Below are 19268 nucleotides of genomic sequence, written 5' to 3' on the forward strand. Positions count from 1 at the left end.
TAAGATCATCTAGTTTAAACCCTTCTGCCATGGGCAGGGACACCTTCCACTAGACCACGTTGCTCAAAGCCCCATCCAACCTGGCCTTGAACACTGCCAGGGATGGGGCACCTACAGCTTCTCTGGGCAACCTGTGCCAGTGCCTCACCACCCTCACAATAAAGTATTTCTTCCTAATATCTAATCTAAATCTACTCTCTTTCAGCTTAAAGCCATTATCCCTCATGCTATCACTACACTCCCTGCTAAAAGAGTCCCTCCCCATCTTTCTTGTATGCTCCCTTTAAGTACTGGAAGAATGATATACGGTCTCCACAAAGCCTTCTCTTCTTCAAGCTAAAAAACATCAACTCTCCCAGCCTCATAAGGCTCATAAGGGAGATGTTCCAGGCCTCTAATCATGGCCCTCCTCCAGACCCAATCATGCAGGTTCATGTCTGTCTTACAGTGGGGGCCCCAGAGCTGAATGCAGTACTCCAGGTGGGGTCACTTGAGAGCCGAGTAGAAGGGGAGAATCACCTCCCTAGACCTGCCGGTCACACTTCTTTTGATGCAGCCCAGGATGCAACTGGTTTGTCTGGGCTTCAAGCATGTATTGCCAGCTCATATTTAATTTTTTATCCACTAGTATCATGAAGTCCTTCTCCTTAGGGCTGCTCTCAATCCTTTTATCACCCAGCCTCTATCCATGTTTGGGATTGCCCTGACCCAGGTGCAGGACCTCGCATTTGGCCTTGCTGAACTTCATGAGGTTTGCACAGGCCCACCTCTGAAGGCAACTCTGTATGGCATCCCTTCCCTCCAGCATGTCGACCGCACCACATAGCTTGGTGTCACCAGAAAACCTGCTGAGGGTGCACTCAATCCCTACACACGTCCCCAACAAAGATGTTGATACTGGTCCCAGAACAGACCTCTGAGGAACACCACTCATCACTGGTCTCCACACAGACATCGAGCCGTTGACCGCAACTCTTTGAGTGCGACCATCCAGCCAATTCCTTATCCAAGCCGTCCACCTGTCAAATCCATGTCTCTTATGTTAATTAAAATATTCCTGGAACTTTTAGATGAGAACCCAATTCTCAAGAAGTATCAAACTCCTTTCTCCCCCAAAAAGGTATTTTCGAACTACAGTCATTGTCATTGTACTTAAAGAGGTCTGAGATAGTACAAACGTCATATGTAAGTACAGATTCAGGATTGCCAGCTCCTGATTTCACTTTCAGATTCGCAATATTGGATAACATTCTTGAAGGTTCAGCTTTGGTTATCTGAATACATGATTCATTACACACCCATGTGGGTTTTGGAGATAGTTAATTTCAAATGATCTGTCTTAACAATACTAAGTTATCTTGAAAGTGAAACATCAGATAATAACACTTCAAAGAGCACTTGAGATACTAAGTTGATTAGTAAACTCTTATTAGTAAATTAGACAATATTAACTATCAGAGGCTCAGCTAGTATTTTGAGAGCATAGCAATCTACCTAAATTGCCACATCCCAGCAGCTAAATTAACTTCTTTTTGGAGAAAATGGGGAATTCCTCTCATGGTGGAGCAAGCACAGAGCCTCATTTGCAACAGTGGAAAAGGGTTCAGCAAGGACCTCCAGTCCTACCCTCATAATAGGGAATATGCAATATAGGAAGTGCTGCATGCAGGCTCCAACATATTTTGCATGGTTAGACCACCACCATAGGTGAGGCAAAACCTTTTTTTTTTTACAGTATTCAATAACCAACACGACAGAACTACAGCAAACACAATAGGTTTCTAGTCAGATCAGGCTACGAGGCTCATACACAAGACACCACCTCATGCAAAACTACCCATTTCCCTAAAAGAAAGATAACACATATGTTAATGAAGGTAACAGAGACACATTTTATCTAGATGGTCATGCCTGTCAGTCTGTCTGCTTCCATAAGCTAAAACCAAGAAGCTCTGAGGAAAAAGATATCTGGAAACCATGGCAACACACTGTTTTGGCTGGCAAAAAGTAAGCAAAGTACAGCCATCGCTGCCGCTAACAGGAAAAATGTATTTGTTTTTCAGAAAAATTTACTTATCAACTTCTTCCAAAAATAGACATCCAAACACCAACATACAGTCACAATTATCCTTTCAACTAAACTGCCTTTCCTATGCAGAAACAGAGACAACAGTAGAGAAAATAAGGAATGAGCAAATAGAGTAGCATAAGGTACGAGTTAAAGCAGGGCACAGGACAGATGGCTGTAGTGACACTGCAAGACCAATTCTCCAATTCTTCATTGCCATTGACACTTTACAAGCTTAATGCATAAACTGCTGGATGCCTGTACGAGAGAATCCGTGCAACTAATGCTGGTCAAGAAGAGAGGAGTACTCATACAATAATTAAAAGCAAAAGTAAAGAGATATTGACAGGAGACATAAAGATAACACAGATGCATGTAGTGACCACTTGAATCATATCCAGACTGAAATCAACACGGGCAATGCTGCATTCCCACACAGTGTTTCCAGTTTTAGCTAACAGCAGTTCCTGAGGATTACAGGACAGCTGCTCAGAAATGCTGCAGATCTGTGCCTTATACATGTAAGGACCAGAAGTGAACAGTCAAGGTCTCTTCGGTAAATTCCAAATTAAGACCCCCTCCACTAAAAGGGGATGACCATCCTAGCTACCACTTGGAAACAGTTTTTCTTAACCAGAATTAGAGAGTACACACGCTTCACTGAAGGAAAAGATGTGCGAGATTTTAACCTCAAAAAAACAAACAAAAAAAAACCCAAAACAAAACAAAAAAAAAAAAAACCCAATAAATTGGGTAAAAAAACCCATTTCCATAAAGACAGAGCTCTCAAAAGTTTTGAGCCAGCATTAGGAGAGTCTATGGAAGCTGCATCCTGAAGCGATGCCTCATGATAGCTGAGAACCTATTTAACAAGTTAAATTACCTTAAATATACAGCACGTTTTAGGCTATGTCTATAACTTATTCCAAGGAAAAGCAGCATAAACCAGGAATCTATGCTTGGTTCATGCAAAAGCCAAGTTTAAATTAAGATAAATGACATTTAATTAGTTTTTTGTGGACTCTGTTAATTTAAACACGTTGATCATGTTCTCTGTTACTTGATTTTTCAGAAGTTAATGTTTGATTGAAGAAAAAAGCAAAACCTATACATTTTATTATTCTTTTATACACTTCCCTGTCACTATGTTTATAGTTATGTTCAAATTAAAACATCCTTAATTAAGAATCACTTCCTGCAAGACATTGCTAGTATAAGTACAACTCTTGTTTCCTAGAGGAATCTACAATTAAAAACCCTAAACTCTAATTTCTTAGAAATCCCTCAGGTTTGAAGGCTCACTAGAACATAGTACAGACACTACAGCATTTCTTTTTAAGCCTTGAAACTGCAAATATATTTTTAACTAAACCTAGGCCAAACCAAAAATATAATTCAAAACTTGAAGAAAATAATTAGGTCAAGAATACCTGCTACATTCTGTACCAGATAACTGTAATTTAGCATGACCACAAGTATGCTGAAAAGAGCACTTCAGATGCTGGACAGCATGAAGCAGACATCTATTTAGATCTATACATTACAGAAAAGGTAAGAAAAGCAGCTTAGGAATCCAAGCAAAATGCTTTCTATGCTGAAGGAGTAGATAGGGAAATTCTGCTTGCTTAGAGTTGATAATTACTTTAGTTGCATGAATTAAATAACTGAGGAATTATAGGGGTGATGAGCCATTCTAGCCTCTTTTATATACTACTGCAATGTTTTAACACTCTTCCTCTGTTCTCTTGTTTCAGGAAAAAAAACCCCAACAAACCAACCAAACCAAACCAAAAAAAAAAAAAAAAATAAAAACCAACCAACCAACCCAAAAGCAACCAACAACAAAAACCCTGCAGGAATGAAGCTTTGTCCAATGCGTAATTGAAAAAATGAGGTATTAGCAAGTTATCCCTTGTATAATACGTGATGAAGCCCAAAGAAGCTGTGGGGAGAGTTATCCAACATTTTGAACATAAATATGAGAATCAAAAAAACCCCAACAAATCTATACAACAGAACTGTGAATCTAACTTTCAACTTGCATTTGGACGAAGTGTTAAATGTTGGAGATCATCGTTTAGGTTAATTCTGCAGTTAAAGTGTTCATACTTGACAGCTGGAGAGGAAGAGACATAGTTCTTTTAAGAAAGAAAATTCAAAGTTAAGAAATAATTTCATACTCCAACCTTAGACTTAAAAATAGTTTAACTCACTAATTGTCATTTCATGTAATGAATAGCACTAATACAAAGCAAATTACAGTCATTGGAAACCACAATGATTTATAACACTGAATATTCACATAAAAGCGTCAACATTTTTCATTTCACCTGAGCCTCATCTCCATATTTTTAATGCATAGGAGTTCTAGAAGGACAAAATCTAGCAACCAACAAACTTTACAAGGAACAGACTAGAAGTTTATAATACCCATGTTAGAAAAAATACAAAAATCGAAATTATTTAGAAATACAGAAGCTCCATTTTTCTTCACCAAAATCCAACATTTGCACTTCATTATGGAACTCTTAGAAACAAAGTTGTTCCTACATATGTTCTGCAACATCACATAGTATCTTTGGAAACATACTGTATTGCCCTGTGTTAGAATGATACAGGCCGGCTGGCATGGCCATTGCAGGAATTCCAGAAGGTACCCCTTCATCATCTGACTTTTCTTCTTCAATCTTCGGTATTGCAGGAGCATCTGATGAGAGTTCATTCAAAATTTTTCTAAAAAAAGATAATTTTATATATTTGAAATTCCATCTCCATGAGAAAAATAAGGCTTTTATCAGACAGTTTTGCTGTAATACATAAGCTGCCTTTAAAAACCAAAATAAAAAGTCCTTACCGGTACGAAGGCCTTCTTGAAAGTATTTCCCTACGTTTTTGAGAATCAGTTATCCCTTCTGATTCTGCAGATTCATCTGCAATCGATGCTGCCTGTAATAGCAAAGTTTCTGAAATTCATAACTTCATAAAAAAAAAAAAAAAAGAAGATATAGCAACAGAGTAAAAGATTATTTAGAAAAATTCCTTCCATGCTTGCATACATGAAGCTTGTGCATTTATTTAATCACTAACTGGGTGATCTTGGACTTCTTTTACCAAAGCAAATCATAAATGATGATGTTAGCAACACACAGTCATTTAGATGACATCTTCTATTTGAAAGAAAAAAAAAAAAATCAAAATAATCCAGGTTACTTTTTGGTACATGACACCTAGAAAAAGTACTGAAGATAGATTTCTTTAAATATAGCACACATTTTAATTAGCTTTTAAAGTGAAATTAAACATTTAAAATACTGAACATTGCACTGATGCACCTTAAAGAACAGTATAAAATACAAAAGCCTCTTCACAGCCACACCAAAGCTATTTAGAAAATCGGTTTATTTATACATTTATTACACTTACCAACACATATTCATAAATACAAATACACTGCTTAGTAACACTTTGCAAGTTTTAGAACCCTCTGACAAGTTTTAGGAACCCTCTAACAAGTTCACAATGTCTCATTTTCTCAGACCTTTATTAGTAGTATTTTCACAAATTCTTTTTCTCTTAAAACTACCTGAGACAACATCATGGCCTCGAGCTGAATCACACTCTTTACCAGCAACTATCTTACAAAGAACTGAAAGTGACTAGTGTACAAGGAAAACACCCTATTTTCTTGATTTTACTACTCAGAACTACTGGTGTTTAAGATTTCCAAACTGAAACAGTGCAGTAAAAGCTAGTATGGAAAATGACCTTTTCACATAAAGACACACCAGACTGCAGTTTCAGACTAAGCACTGTGTTAAGCTAACACTGAACAAACATGAGTTAAGTGACTAGAAGGCTCAAGTGTTTGATCTGGAATCATTGGAGGCTTCCAGGCAGCACAGGGAAGACAAAGAAGAGCTCCAGAATTACTGCAGCTGCCAGACCTGGATGCTTGGTGCTAGAAATAACACCTGCTTAACCTCAACAGAAAATGACTGTCTGGAAGGTTCTGGAAATTTATAGGCTTGGGTCACAACAACTTGACTCTGTAAAACTACACCTTGAAAAAACTACAGGTTATTGCAGAATGAAATTCTCCTCACTGGTTAATTTTATTACATTCCAGTTCTGTGTAAAAATATTTAATGTAGCCTCATTTTCCTGGGTAGTATGTAGGAAACTTCATTAAAACTCTAAACCTGTCTAATAAAAGACCATCCAGAAATAATGGGAGGTATGTACTTCTGCCTGTCTACAGATGTATAGCTCCAAACCAGACTTCAGAGCTGACTGGCAGAGATACGAGAGCTTCAGGAATTTTGTATTCATCCTTTTGCAGGATGGACCAATACTGACCAGCAAAGAGATCTTCTGAAAGTAATCTCTCTCCAGTGCCCTACAGCAATCTGCCTGTGGATTGACCTTCAAGCCTCTGGCACAAAACTTCAAAACTAAGACAGTATTACATAGGCAAGAGCCTGGGCATCCTATCTCAAAACAGAGCTCTCATTCTTCCAGGGGAGAGGGAGATAAAAAAATAATAATAAATAAATGTATCTAATTGCTCCAGGACAAACAACAAGAAAAAAAGTCTCTAGTGCCTTTAAACCTTCCCATCCCACTAAGGGTTACTTATAGCCACCTTTAGTTTGTGAAGATGGCCAAAGAAGCCAGGAACACTCGTACTTTGGGAAGAAGGTAAGGAAATCAAAAGGCAATTTAAGCATTTTAATGTGGAAGAGGATATTTTGTGCAAGAAATGTCAAAAGTTCTAACTTTCATCAAAACAAATAAATTTAATGTTTCAGTTTGTTCTAATAGCAAGCAACCACATTTGCAACGCTAACCAGTGGAAAACAATGTCATTTTTTCCTGGACATCATTCAGACCTCACTGTTACCACACCACTGTGTGTTTTGAACGAACTTAACTTAGTCTGCCAATACCTGATGCACTACAGAGGGGAGCAAGTAGAAAAGTCAAATAATAATCTCAACTTCAAACTTTCCAACAAGTAAAACAACATAAACAAAACAGTAAGGAACATGATATAGATATGCCTTTCCTTAATCCGAAACCCAACAGCATTACAACAAAAAAGGTTGAACACTTTCCGGTTTACAGCTGCAGGTGTTTGAGGGAGAGGTCATGCAAAGCTTTAACACCAACTTTCAGCATACTTTTTTTCTTGTAAAGTAAACTGATATCATTTCTCAAGTTCCCTACTTTCTGGCAGAGATAAGATATCAAGTTAAAGCCAAATGATCCGGAGGAAATGACAGGTGGCAGGATAAAGTACTTAAGAGGACCACAGAGGGGCTAAACAACCTCTGTAGTAAGAGTCTGTAGTAGTAACAGCATCTTCAAGCCCTTCTTGTAGAGTCACTTTATTTTACATTACCATGCTCAAATGGAACCAGAGCAAAACCCTGGAACTGCTCAAATGGAACCAGAGCAAACCCCTGGAACTAACTAGCCAGTATTAATCAAGGCACAGCTTTCCTGTCTCTACTCCTTTCAGAAAGGGAAAACAGCCAGAGTTCACTCAATACAACAAATAGTCAACTTTCACTCCCCTAAGACAACACAGCAGCTGGCAAGAGCTTCCAGAGAAATTCCTCCTTCTGAGCTTTGGAGCAATATGCATCCTGACTACACTTACTTGAAGAAAAGCAGTGACAGAAACTGGGAATGACTGCAATATGCTTACCTGATGAAGTTTGCTCTGGTAAATCACAGTTAGAAAGAATTCCATTTAAAAAAAATACTTATTTTGAATACTCTGCTTTGACTTCAAGTTTGACCAAACCCAAGTCTCTTGACATCTACTGCACCTGTTGCAATAGTGAGCTAGAAATTCAAAACCTTGCAAATCCCACCATCTACACCTACTGCTTACAATAAAATATTGAGTATCTTGCCAAGGTTTTATTCTTTTTCTCTAATCTCTAAAATAAATCACACTTACATATGCCTTTTAATTCATTGCACTTGAAAGCTAGTAAGTCTAAAACATTAAAGGTGGCTTCTCCAGACGACTGACAATGCATGTCTTTTCCTTAAGATGTTGCAATGAATGCAGGTCAAACAGTTCACACATAACAGGCATATATAGCCTTTCTTACCAGAGATACCAATTCTATTTGCAAAAAGCAATTCAGTTGACATTTCAGATTCTAAGAAAACTAGAGCAAAGCTACAAGAAAAACACCAATGGGAGGCCAAGTCATTTTCGAAAGACTGCAAGTCAGTTTTCTCTAGTCTTTTTCCTATTTAAAAGCTCAAAAATCTCTTAAGCGTTTTGCACTGGTCCCTGTTTTCTAACATCAGCAACTTTAGACATGTGAAAATTTACCAAATAAATGCTTACTTTGAGGCTGCCCTTATTTTTGGTCTTTACGTATCCATGCCCACAAAAAGCAACACCAGATGCTCTAAAAGGGCCTGCTAAAACCAACAGGGAATCACTTCACTACAATACATTTACTTCCATTGCACCTAGATCGTCTCCAAAAATACAGTATGAGATACTTGCAAATTTATGAGTTCATAGTCTCATTAGAAACATGATGCTCATAGAGTTAAAGGAAAAAAACCAGACAGAAAAACTGCAAGGTACCCTAATATAAGGCCACATTATTACACAAATTTGTTGTTTCATAAGTTCAGGGTTCCAAGACACAATTTCTTACCAGGTAAACAGGAAGCATTAAGGAATCACTACACAGTGCTTGTAGAGCTGCTACTGGTTGGCAGTTTGCCACCTCCCCCCACCGTTTCCTGCACCTTATGAGTAAATCTTACAGCACTGGTAGGAATGAAGAGAAACTGGAAATGGAGTTGGGGGGAAGAGTTATCAGTTACCAAATATTCATGAAAATGTAACAATAAAAGAGCTAACCTGAACAGCTTGCATGTGTGGTGACTGAATGACTGAGGGCTGTGTGGCTTGAATGACACCCTGGGCATGAACAGTTTGACCAGAAGGCAACTGCACTAGAGTTAGAGCTGGAGATCCTCTTCCAGCACTTGATGCAGCTACAGAAACCTGCAAAAATTACAACCATCATGTTTAAGTAACATGCCTTAAGACTTCAGCAGATGCTCTTAGAAGTGATACTAAACAAACTTGTTTTGATGCTGTATCTAAAATAGCTTAGATGTGTGTAGTTATCACACACAGAAAGAAACTAGTTTTATTAGTAAAAGTTTGATGGGTATCTTTCTAAATGGTATGGAAAGCTTAAATCTGTTGCCTACCAAACCGCAAATCCTTCTTCTTTTCTTTTTTGCCCCGAGACTTCATGTTTTCTTTTTAAGTAGAAACAACCCTAAGCTATCACACACTGAATTTGCTGTTGCTAGCATGAAGGTTAGGAAGAAATGTAACAATTATATCAGTATTTGCTGAACTGGTATGTCACTGCAACAACATACAGGGCAGAATGTCTTAGTCAGGAAAAAAAATAAATTTAAAAAAAGAAGCCAGAACTGTTTTGGTTTTGCTTGCTTTGTTAGGCAAGAAGGTAGGCTTTTTAGATAGATGTCTCAAGAGACACGAGAACTATTAAGATAGCAAATAAAATAAATGTTAAATAAAGCAATACATGGATTTCTAAATTGATTTAGCTTAATAAATTATATATATCTAGATATCAAGAAAAGCAGAGTTGGAGTGTATCAATGTTTCAATATGACAACAAAAGCTAAAGATCAGCTGAATCTTCTTTAAGCTTGGCACAGCTGAAGAAAGTCTTCTGCCTAGGAATAGTCTGATCCCTTTTCCTGATGACATATTAGAGCACACACAGCTTTCCCCAGCCCTTGGTTCTCAACCATCGGTAACGAGGATTAATGGGTTAAGAAATAGTTAAACATCTACAGGCTAAGAAATAGTTCAACGTTTATGCTGTTCCTGTTAAGTCTATTAACAGAAACAAATCCTGAAGCAAAGGGAAAATACTATGATGTCAAGTTCTGTGTGATGAAACACCTCTAAACTCAGAAGAGAATGATGAACATAAATCATACGATAGTAACAGATATTGTGTTTTTCAAGACAAACTGCAATGAAAAACCTTATTTCTGTGTTCCGCATGTACAGGAATAGACCCAGACTCGTATCTAAAATTCTGGTATTATTCCCTTCCTAGCTTTGTTCTCAGACACAAAAGATATCTGGTATGAACAGTAAAGGTAAGAAGAGATGACAATGAAAAGCAAAACATGATGAATGCTGAATATTATAAAAGTTAAAGAAAGTTTTGTATTTTTCCGTGTTCACACTGAAGGGATTTTTAAACACCAAATATTAAAGAAGCTTCTATTCCTGAATGATTGCTTGTCTGGGAAACATTCCTTTCTTTAGAGAAAGTTTTTAACTCCTATTAAGATGCACTGCTATCAAAAAGACCAGATGTTGGCTCAAATTATCTTCAAGAAACAATGTTTCTAGGAAACAGAGACAGGATCGCGTCAACATTCACTATGTGATTGTTCAATTGTCATGGAAAACTGAACCACTTTTCAGGAAATAGAACAATTGAGGGCACTTCTAACCCTGAAATGGAAACAATTATTCTTTAAATGGCTTTAAATGGCATTAAATGGCAACATGTAAATAGGACATACGAAGCTTCTTCCCAATCTAAAAAACAAATACTAATATTATTATCAGAAATAGGTATTTGAGATTGAGATCTAGAAAGTCTCCAGAATCTGAAGAATATGATCTATTTTGTGTCAAAGCTGACATCATCCTAAACCCAAGCTTCAAGGAAAGACAGATCAGGCTAAATGTTTACAAAGTGTGCTAACTTTTCAAAACATTACAAAGGCAATTTCATCAAACCTTTCCACTTATTGTTATCTTTGTGAGAGCTGAGATCTGATACAATACTCTGTGTATCAGAAGGAACTTTTTAAGTACAACACGCACAAAAAAGTACAAGGTGAACAGTTTATGAGTTTCTTTTCAGTACACAATGGGTCGGGCACATATAATCAGGAAGTAATCCAGTACTCAAGATTAAGAAACACTACATTAATTTAAAAGCCCCTTATTCAGTATAAACACACAAGAAAAAAGAGAAAACCACACTAAGCTAATACTCTTTTAGACTGAAGTCTACAACATCACAGAAGAAATGGTTTTGTTCCCAATAATTCAGACAAGAGATTAAATGGGGAGTAGGGCTGAGGGAAGAGAAGACAGTAGCATTTTAAAACTGGATCAAACCAAAAGCAATTTGGTTGTTCATTTACATTTATATCTATTTTAAACAGCTCAATTTTATTTAATTGGTTTTTGCTGAGTTTCCACAAATATCCAAAGGTTACATAATGTGTAACCTACACACTTTTCTTTAAAATGTCTGCAACTCTTCTGTATTAGGTTTGTTTTCTATGACTAAGACTGAAATAAAATATTTCCAACTTCATATTCTGCATCTTTTATAAATGTTAAAAATCATTAAAACAATTTTGATTCACATTTCCCTTTGCATTGTTTTCAAATTGAATATTCCTGTGTTAACTAAAATACCAGTACCTTTTGACGCTGTCATACACAAATGAAACAGACTTGGCAAAAAAATTTCTTTCTGACATCAGTGATGAGCAATGCAACCTTTAACATCATTACTTCAAGGGCTGTCTGGCACAAAGACTGAAAACAATCCACAGAAGCAACTCAGGAACACAAAGGGGAAGGGGAAGCGTAACATATTAAGCATCTGGTTAAACAGTGTAAGGGTTACGTCCCTGGCAATGGCAAAGAGACCAGATCTTGTAACGTCCTTTTGGGTTCTTTCCGCTTATGTATGCAACAGTTAAGTCTAACAGCTTCAACAAATATCAACCATGCATTCTGTCAGCAAAAGAAGATCATGAACTATCTTCATGCTGAGGTTCATAACCTTCATAAAGAGGTTACTCATCATTATCTGCTTTCAAGATGCACTGTCCATCTGAACAGTCATACTGTGGATATACGCACTGTCATGGCCCAAGGTCAGATAATGTCTCCCTACAGTGTACTACAGAGGTTGCATCCACACTCAACTCCTCATACCTTAAACATTGCTGATATGAAGGACACAGCACAGAGCTCCATCTGATTACTGTCCCTGCTGTAGAATCTAAACACTACAAGGACTCCAGAAGTGAAGTGAAAAGTACTTGTGGGAAAGGAAAAGACAAGGCAAACCCATCCTGGATTCACCTAATGAAAGAGCAAAGCACTCGCTGCACTCAGGCACTGAGTAGCCTCTATGAGCAGAGGCTGAAGACAGGGAAGTTTTGGTCAATTCCAAAGTTAATGCCAAAAAACCAGCAGATGGTTTTAAGGAAGACAAGGTTAGGCTGATTTCAGCCATTTGGTGACAGCGTAACCTTGAGTAATCATAAAATGGTGACAAGGCTGCAGGTTTATAATCCTCTAACATCAGCTTAGCTAAATATCCTGGACTTGCACTTGGCAGGCTGGTTTTATAGACGTAATTACAACAGCCTGGCAAACTTCTGCAGGGCTCAATCTGTTGGGAGCAAGATTTAACACAAGGTTTGATGCCAAGAGGCCACAAGGATAATACCCCTTAGGTGCTAAAACTGAGCAGTCCCAACCTGCAATGGCTATGCACTCCACGCTACGGAAAACTCCCTCCGCTCTGACAGCAGTTCTCACATTGTAAACCTCTATCCATGTCTAGTCCAGGGCCAGCATGGAAAGGTCAACAGATGGTATTTCAGACCAAGGCAGCAGACAGCTCTACTGACAGACAACAAGACAAAGTTCACAAAAACTAATTCAAAGAAGAACCAAACAAAGATGCAGGATTACAGAAAAAGAAAAAAAACACAACTGAAAGTATTTTTGTCAAATCTTAAAAAGGTCAAGTACATTGATCTTACATTTTTACAGTTAGATTTAGTGTAGCTGGGCACAGGACAACACAGAATGCAACATGGCCTCTAGAAATGCTGCAAAAGGAACATCTAATTTCTCTGTGAATGCCAACGTAGATATAACTGCTCCAAGAAACAAGTTTGGCTATCATCAGTGTTATCAGAATATTCCAATCCAAATTAACTTCCTTTTAAGAACAGCCCTATATGTATTAATGTAAGACTCACATTTGTGCATGTGAGCTAGAACTCATGGAGCCCATTTCAAAACAGGTGGAGAAATTTTCCATCTTGCACCTTTGTTCTTCACTGAAAAAAGGCATCAAGCTTCTCTACAGGTTTTCTGTACATGTACAACAGCTTCTAAAGACAACCACCAAAATTTTTACAAATTATTATTTTCTTACCCAATTCTTTCGGTGGCTGAATGACATTGAAAATATATTTAAAACAATACCATGTCAATGCATCAACTGGCTGAAAGTGAGTGATGCAAGAAACTCAACTATAAATTATTTCACACTACTTATTTTTAAAAATAACCCTTTCAAGACAGAAAAACGACAATTTTGCCACAATGGATGAAAGATGCGTCTCATTTTTTATGCTTCCCAATTCACTCACTTTTGCTTTTGCAGAAGAAGTAATTTTACTTTCATCACCAAAAATGCATTAGCAACATCTATTACACCAGCTGGGGGGGGGGGGGGGGCTACCTTTACCTTTACTAATAATGTAACAAATTAGAACACATAAAATTCCATCTGAACATAAAAATCACACCTCTTTTTTTTTTACTGTGAGGACAGTCAACCACTGGCATAGGTGCCTGGAGAGGTTGTAGAAACTCCATCCTTGGAGATGTTCACAACCCAACTGGACACAGTCCTGGGCAACCTGCGCTGGCTGACCCTGCTTGCACAGGGGGATTGGACCAAACGATCTCAAGAGGTCCCTGCCAACCTCAACTATTCTGTGATTCTTACAATACACAGAAAACTACAAATTCAGTATTTAAAGACAATGTATTAAAATGCTTTAAAATGCTTCTGACTTAACAAAACCAAGGTTGAACAAATGTTTGGTTAAAAAAAACCAAACAAGAAAACCCCAGAGATGTTTGTTAGTTTCAGTGACCAGGGATGGAACACCTCTCCTACGAGGAAAGGCTGAGAGAGCTGGGGTTGTTCAGCCTAGAGAAGAGAAGGCTCAGGGGAGACCTTATTGTGGCCTTTCAGTACTTATAAAGGGGCCTGTAAGAGAGATGGGGAGAGACTTTTTAGCAGAGCCTGTTGCAACAGGATGAGGGGTAATGGTTTTAAACTAAAAGAGGGGAGATTCAGGCTGGACATGAGGAAAATTCTTTACAATGAGGGTGGTGAAACACTGGCACAGGTTCCCCAGAGGTGGTGGATGCACCATCCTTGGAGACATTGAAGGCCAGTCTGGATGTGGTTCTGAGCAACCTGATCTAGTTGAAGATGTCCCTGCTCACTGCAGGGGGTTGGACTAGATGATCTTTGAAGGTCCCTTGCAGCCCAAACTATTCTATGACTATGATTTTACCTTTAGGTAAGAACCCAGTCATTCTTTTCTCACATTTCTGCACATCCGCAAGAAATTAGTAAGGGAGATGATTGGAAGCTAGTCCAAAGTACATTTCAGTCACTTTCAGTGGTTGTTTTCTCTTAACTGCACTGCTCCAGAGGCCAAAGAGGGACAAGGAACTACCTGCACCCTTCTGTAACAGTCAAAATACACAGACGCTCGACCAGCAGCACAGTCACGAATTCCTCACAAACATCCTAATCTTCCCATCCCATGACAGAAGATGTCCCACACGAGCTCCCTGCCTTGAGCAGGGCTTAACCTCCTGACATCTGCCTCCACCCCTCACCATGACAAAGCATCTCACCTTCTGAGCTTGCCAGGTAGGAACATAAGCTAAGAAAGTTCTTCTCATCTTAAACGAAAGAAATGTCACAACAAAGCCTTTCAGCAATAAGCTTTCTGCCCGTTTTACCAAAGGAAATGCTGTGGCAGTTCAGCCTCAAGGCACTAAGGGGAGGCCGGGACCCCGAGGTGCGGCCTGCAGGCCCCGGCCCGGGGAGCTGCAGCGAGGGGGCGGCCAGCTGGGCCTGGGGCAGTGCAGCTGAGGAGGCAGGCCTGTCCCCTGGGGGCCCCCTGCTTCACTGTTGGTTAGAGCGGCACAACGGCACCAACCACCAACGCCAGTTTTCTGCATAGCCCAGGGGAGGGACACCGACTCCAGCTATGAGTGCAGAGCAGTGCTGGCTCTCTAGGCCATCTGGCCGAAAAGAGGGACTCCCAGATGTAAACTCCTGACTGTTATCCTGAGCCTTCAAACTGAAGGGCATGTGTTTCATTTTAGTGCTGATGGACTGAAATCCATCAGTACTTCAATTACTAGTTTTAACTGAAATGCTTGAGGCCTACTGCAGTGTGGCCTCCCAGGTACTCAAGCATTAAATGCAGATAAACATAAAAAATGTTTTCCCTGGGGACCCATCAGAAGCCCTCCTACAGCACTAGTGACAGCTTTGTGTCTAGATCAACATGAAAAATCCCAAGTGACAGAATTCACAGGTATTTTCTTCAGAGACTATTGCACATGCCAATAGATTTTACATATAAATCATTCTGTGAAGTTAGGGCACAAAATTTGAACTGAACTACCAAACAAGAAATGAGAGGATGGCATCCACAGAGCAAACCTAACAAACTTCTTGGTTTCATGCTCCATTCTTAAAGGAAAACAACCAACCCCTCTTCCCCTCCCTCCAAAAACCCCACAGTATTCCCAATGCTGCACGTATCAAAACCAGAACAAATGCCACAGGTTACAAAGCTAACAAAGAAGTATTCATATTTTGCAGTCTGCTTTGTGTCTGAAAGAACCCACAAAAAGCAGCTGCATTCCATCTTGAAAATGCAGATCAAGAATCTAACACACCAATACACGCATCAAATCTTACCGAGTAACTTCTAACTTCCAACGATGAGGAAATTCTGTAAGATGTCTTTTAAATCAGTTCCTTTATTTCATGAAGTGTTTTTGAAGATCCTTCTAAGGGGTCTATACAGCTTCCTGAAGTTATAAATCTTAGAACTGGCAAGAATACTATCTCTCTTAAGCACTGAACCTTTCAGTACATGTTTTTAATGTTTAAGGATTATTACTATGTCATCTTTCATCCATTAACTAGCAAAGAAGAATCCAGGTATGACTACCATACAGAACATGTATATTTTCAGAACTCCAGACACTGTCATTTGGATGCACGGGGATGAAACAAGACAAGCATACATTAAAAACATACTTCCAAAAGAATGAAACACATTCTGTACAAAAATTAGCACTAGGGAAGAACCAATGGTTATTTTTTATTCATTTTTCATTTTTGTTACACAACGCTTCTTCAATATACAGATGTTTTAACTATGTTTGATCTTGTAGCCACCTTAACTCTTTAAGACCCTATTCTCATCTCCATAACAATCATCTTGGAAAAGCAAAAAAGAAAAAAAAGTGCCTACCATTCATTCTGAAAATCCTGGTCTCCTAAAAGTGCTGCTTCATAACAGACCTCATGTTATACTAGCTCTTTGTTAAATATCACAGGCACAGTTTTCCATATACCTTTGCTGTATTTTTCCTGTTTAATAACAAGACTTACAGAACATGAGAACTCCATATAAACGAATCATTTAAAAATCATAGCTATTCTGAATATCACTTTATTGATTCTTCTCATTTTTCTACATTTCAACTTACCTCAGACCCTTGAGAAGTCTGACTTCGGCCTGGCTGATTCTGAAGACGAACAGCATCTCTCTCTGGCATACAATCCCCTGCACTGTCATCCTGTCGTGATTCAACCATTTCCATGGTCATCTGTCTAAAAGTAAGCACATGCACATCTAAATAATGCAGTACAGGGAGGTATATCAGGCACATAGGGAAAAAAAAGCAATTCCAGATCACTTTATATTTGGAGCAGACAACTAACAACTTAACAGAAAATACAGATTTCTTTCAAAACTCTAGAATAACTGAAGTCCTTTCTTCCTGTTCCCCCGTATTAAAATATTCATTCATATAGCCAGGAGCTCTAAAACAAGAACTTTGGAAAGCTGCAAGGAGAGGCAGTACTGGAAATGGTTCTCAGGGGAGGGACAAGCATAGAGGCCTGGGCTCCCATGCAGTGCTCCGGAGCAGCCCACAGCACTGCTCACAGCAGGTCCCTTGTGCCTCACGTCTCCCACTGGGCAAGGCTCAAGTTGTCCAGCAGCCATGTGCTTCTACAGCCCTCTCAGACCTTCCAAGATACCAAACCCCAGCTGGGATCTACACTTGAATTGCCTGTAACTACTCACAGTTTAAGACAGACGAAGATTCTTCTCATTTTGCAGCTTTAGAAGGGTAAATTGCATAGAAGAGTAAGCAACTCCTTGACCCTCAATTTAAACTATGAGTTTAAATGCCACAGAGAAAGCTTCCATATATATCTGCTATATAAAAATGCAATTACCTGGCAGTTGCTTTTCTGTATTTCTTGGCATTTTTAGTCATAACGGAAGTTGCGAGTTTTAAAACAAGAGCTTGGTTCTCTTCTGCTCCCTCTCTCTCCTACCAAAGCCTGCACTGAAGGTGCAACATTGAACAGGTGATGTCACAAACATTGCCACAGCAACAGGTCAGCTTACAAACAGAACAGAGACAGGACAGGGTCAGGCAGAGAACCCTGCAGCATGCTCCCACCTACACCTACTTACACAAGCAATCGAGACCACAAAAGGAAGATCATATAGTTGTGGGATTTAAGAGGCAACAAATCTTGCTTCCTCTCTGTTGGTTACTGTAACTCGGGGATGGCAAGCCCATCTGAACTCAAAGTTCAATTATTTTAACTGGCTGACAGTTACTGCAATTTCTGCTCAGGTCTTACACCAAGAGATGGAAGGGATGGGGAAGGATGTCTGGTATGTGCCTGACTCCGAGCCTCACATGTTAAAAGTTAACTACATTAAATCCAGTTAAATGTAAACCCAACCCCTTTTGCGGCACTATTTTACAGACTATTCCACAATCTTTGAGGAGAATAACTATTTTTACATCTCCCTTTTTGCATAGAATAAAGGCATGAAAATACGAAAAGGAATCCAGCCAAAAGATGCCAGGAAGCTTATTTCAAGCGTATATTCCTCCAATGTATTCTACTGACCAGACTTAACAGTACTACAGCGAGTGGCAGCCAAGCTGTACACATTCAGGATTTTACGGGTTAACATTAGTGTTTCTGCCAAAAGAAGTTACATACTCTAAGCCAGTACCAATTCAGATTAGATTCAGGAGACATTTTACACCTAAAATCTTTCTACATTCCTGTCTTGCTAGTTACCACTGATTACCTTTTTCTTTAGATACAATCTAATTAAAGATCTACTGAAATTCACCAAAGTTGAACAACTCTGGGGAGGATGTTTTCACCAAGCTTTCCATCATAATTTTCCATAACAAGATGTTTATCTTATTAAATCATTCCAGTTTTATATATGCATTCAATACAACAATAATAATAAAAAAGTAGAAAAAAAATGTTCCTTCTTAGTAAGCTAGGACCACCCAGAGTCTCAAACATGAAAGCTCCACCTCATTCATGTACAAATGCCTCCATAAGCTTCACATCATCTCACACACCAAGGAAGATTAAATAATGCATAGGTATTGGCAACATATTAATTGCAAAATCTCTCTTCCTAAAGATGAGACCACAGTCAGAATTAATTCGCTTTATACAGGCCCTGAAGTATTTTCTTAACCATCTGTCACAGATAACCTACTGCTAGGGAAAAACAAAACACCACAAGTACTTTTATTCCCACTGAATGCATTGCATAAAAATTTTACCTAGAAAGAGCCCCTCTTCATGTTCTAAAAATAATAATTACAAAAAAAAAAAAAAAAAAGGGTTTAGTTTCTAAATTTTAGCTTAATTCCTCACTGATTGCCTAACATTATTTTAAAAAATATTTATTTTTACTACATTGATTATCAGGATATTCCTCTCCAGGTCTTTTCATCTGCTGTGATCAATAACTGACTTATCAAATAGCTATGAAAAGAGCATCAGTGCAACAGAAATAAAAAGTTATTCCTAGTATGCTAAAAAATACAGTGCAGAGAAAGGACTGTATTTTTTAGAGCATCTATATTAAATTAGAAAAACAACAGTAAGGGTTATACATGCCAGTGAAACAACAAATACAATTA

At 38.6% G+C, this 19268-nt stretch overlaps 1 protein-coding gene across 14 annotated transcripts in view; it reads right to left on the reverse strand.

Annotated features, from left to right (window-relative positions):
- The window catches only part of CREM (cAMP responsive element modulator), a 43697-nt gene that overhangs the window by 20990 nt on the left and 3439 nt on the right, over positions 1–19268 (reverse strand). For 6 of the 14 annotated variants that reach the window (XM_030475920.1, XM_030476003.1, XM_030475975.1 and 3 more), the window contains exons 2-6: positions 17527–17639; positions 16770–16893; positions 8970–9116; positions 4923–5014; positions 4659–4801 (exon numbers count right to left, since the gene is read on the reverse strand). In XM_030475920.1, coding sequence (XP_030331780.1) covers positions 4659–4801; positions 4923–5014; positions 8970–9116; positions 16770–16893; positions 17527–17567 — 547 coding nt within the window. In that variant the 5' untranslated portion in view covers positions 17568–17639. Of the gene's footprint in view, positions 1–4658; positions 4802–4922; positions 5015–8969; positions 9117–16769; positions 16894–17526; positions 17640–19268 lie in introns of those variants that run through there. The other 8 variants (XM_030475985.1, XM_030476021.1, XM_030476012.1 and 5 more) reach the window with 6 other exon arrangements.

The sequence above is a fragment of the Strigops habroptila genome, chromosome 1, assembly GCF_004027225.2.
Source record: "Strigops habroptila isolate Jane chromosome 1, bStrHab1.2.pri, whole genome shotgun sequence".
Taxonomy (NCBI): Eukaryota; Metazoa; Chordata; class Aves; order Psittaciformes; family Psittacidae; genus Strigops; species Strigops habroptila.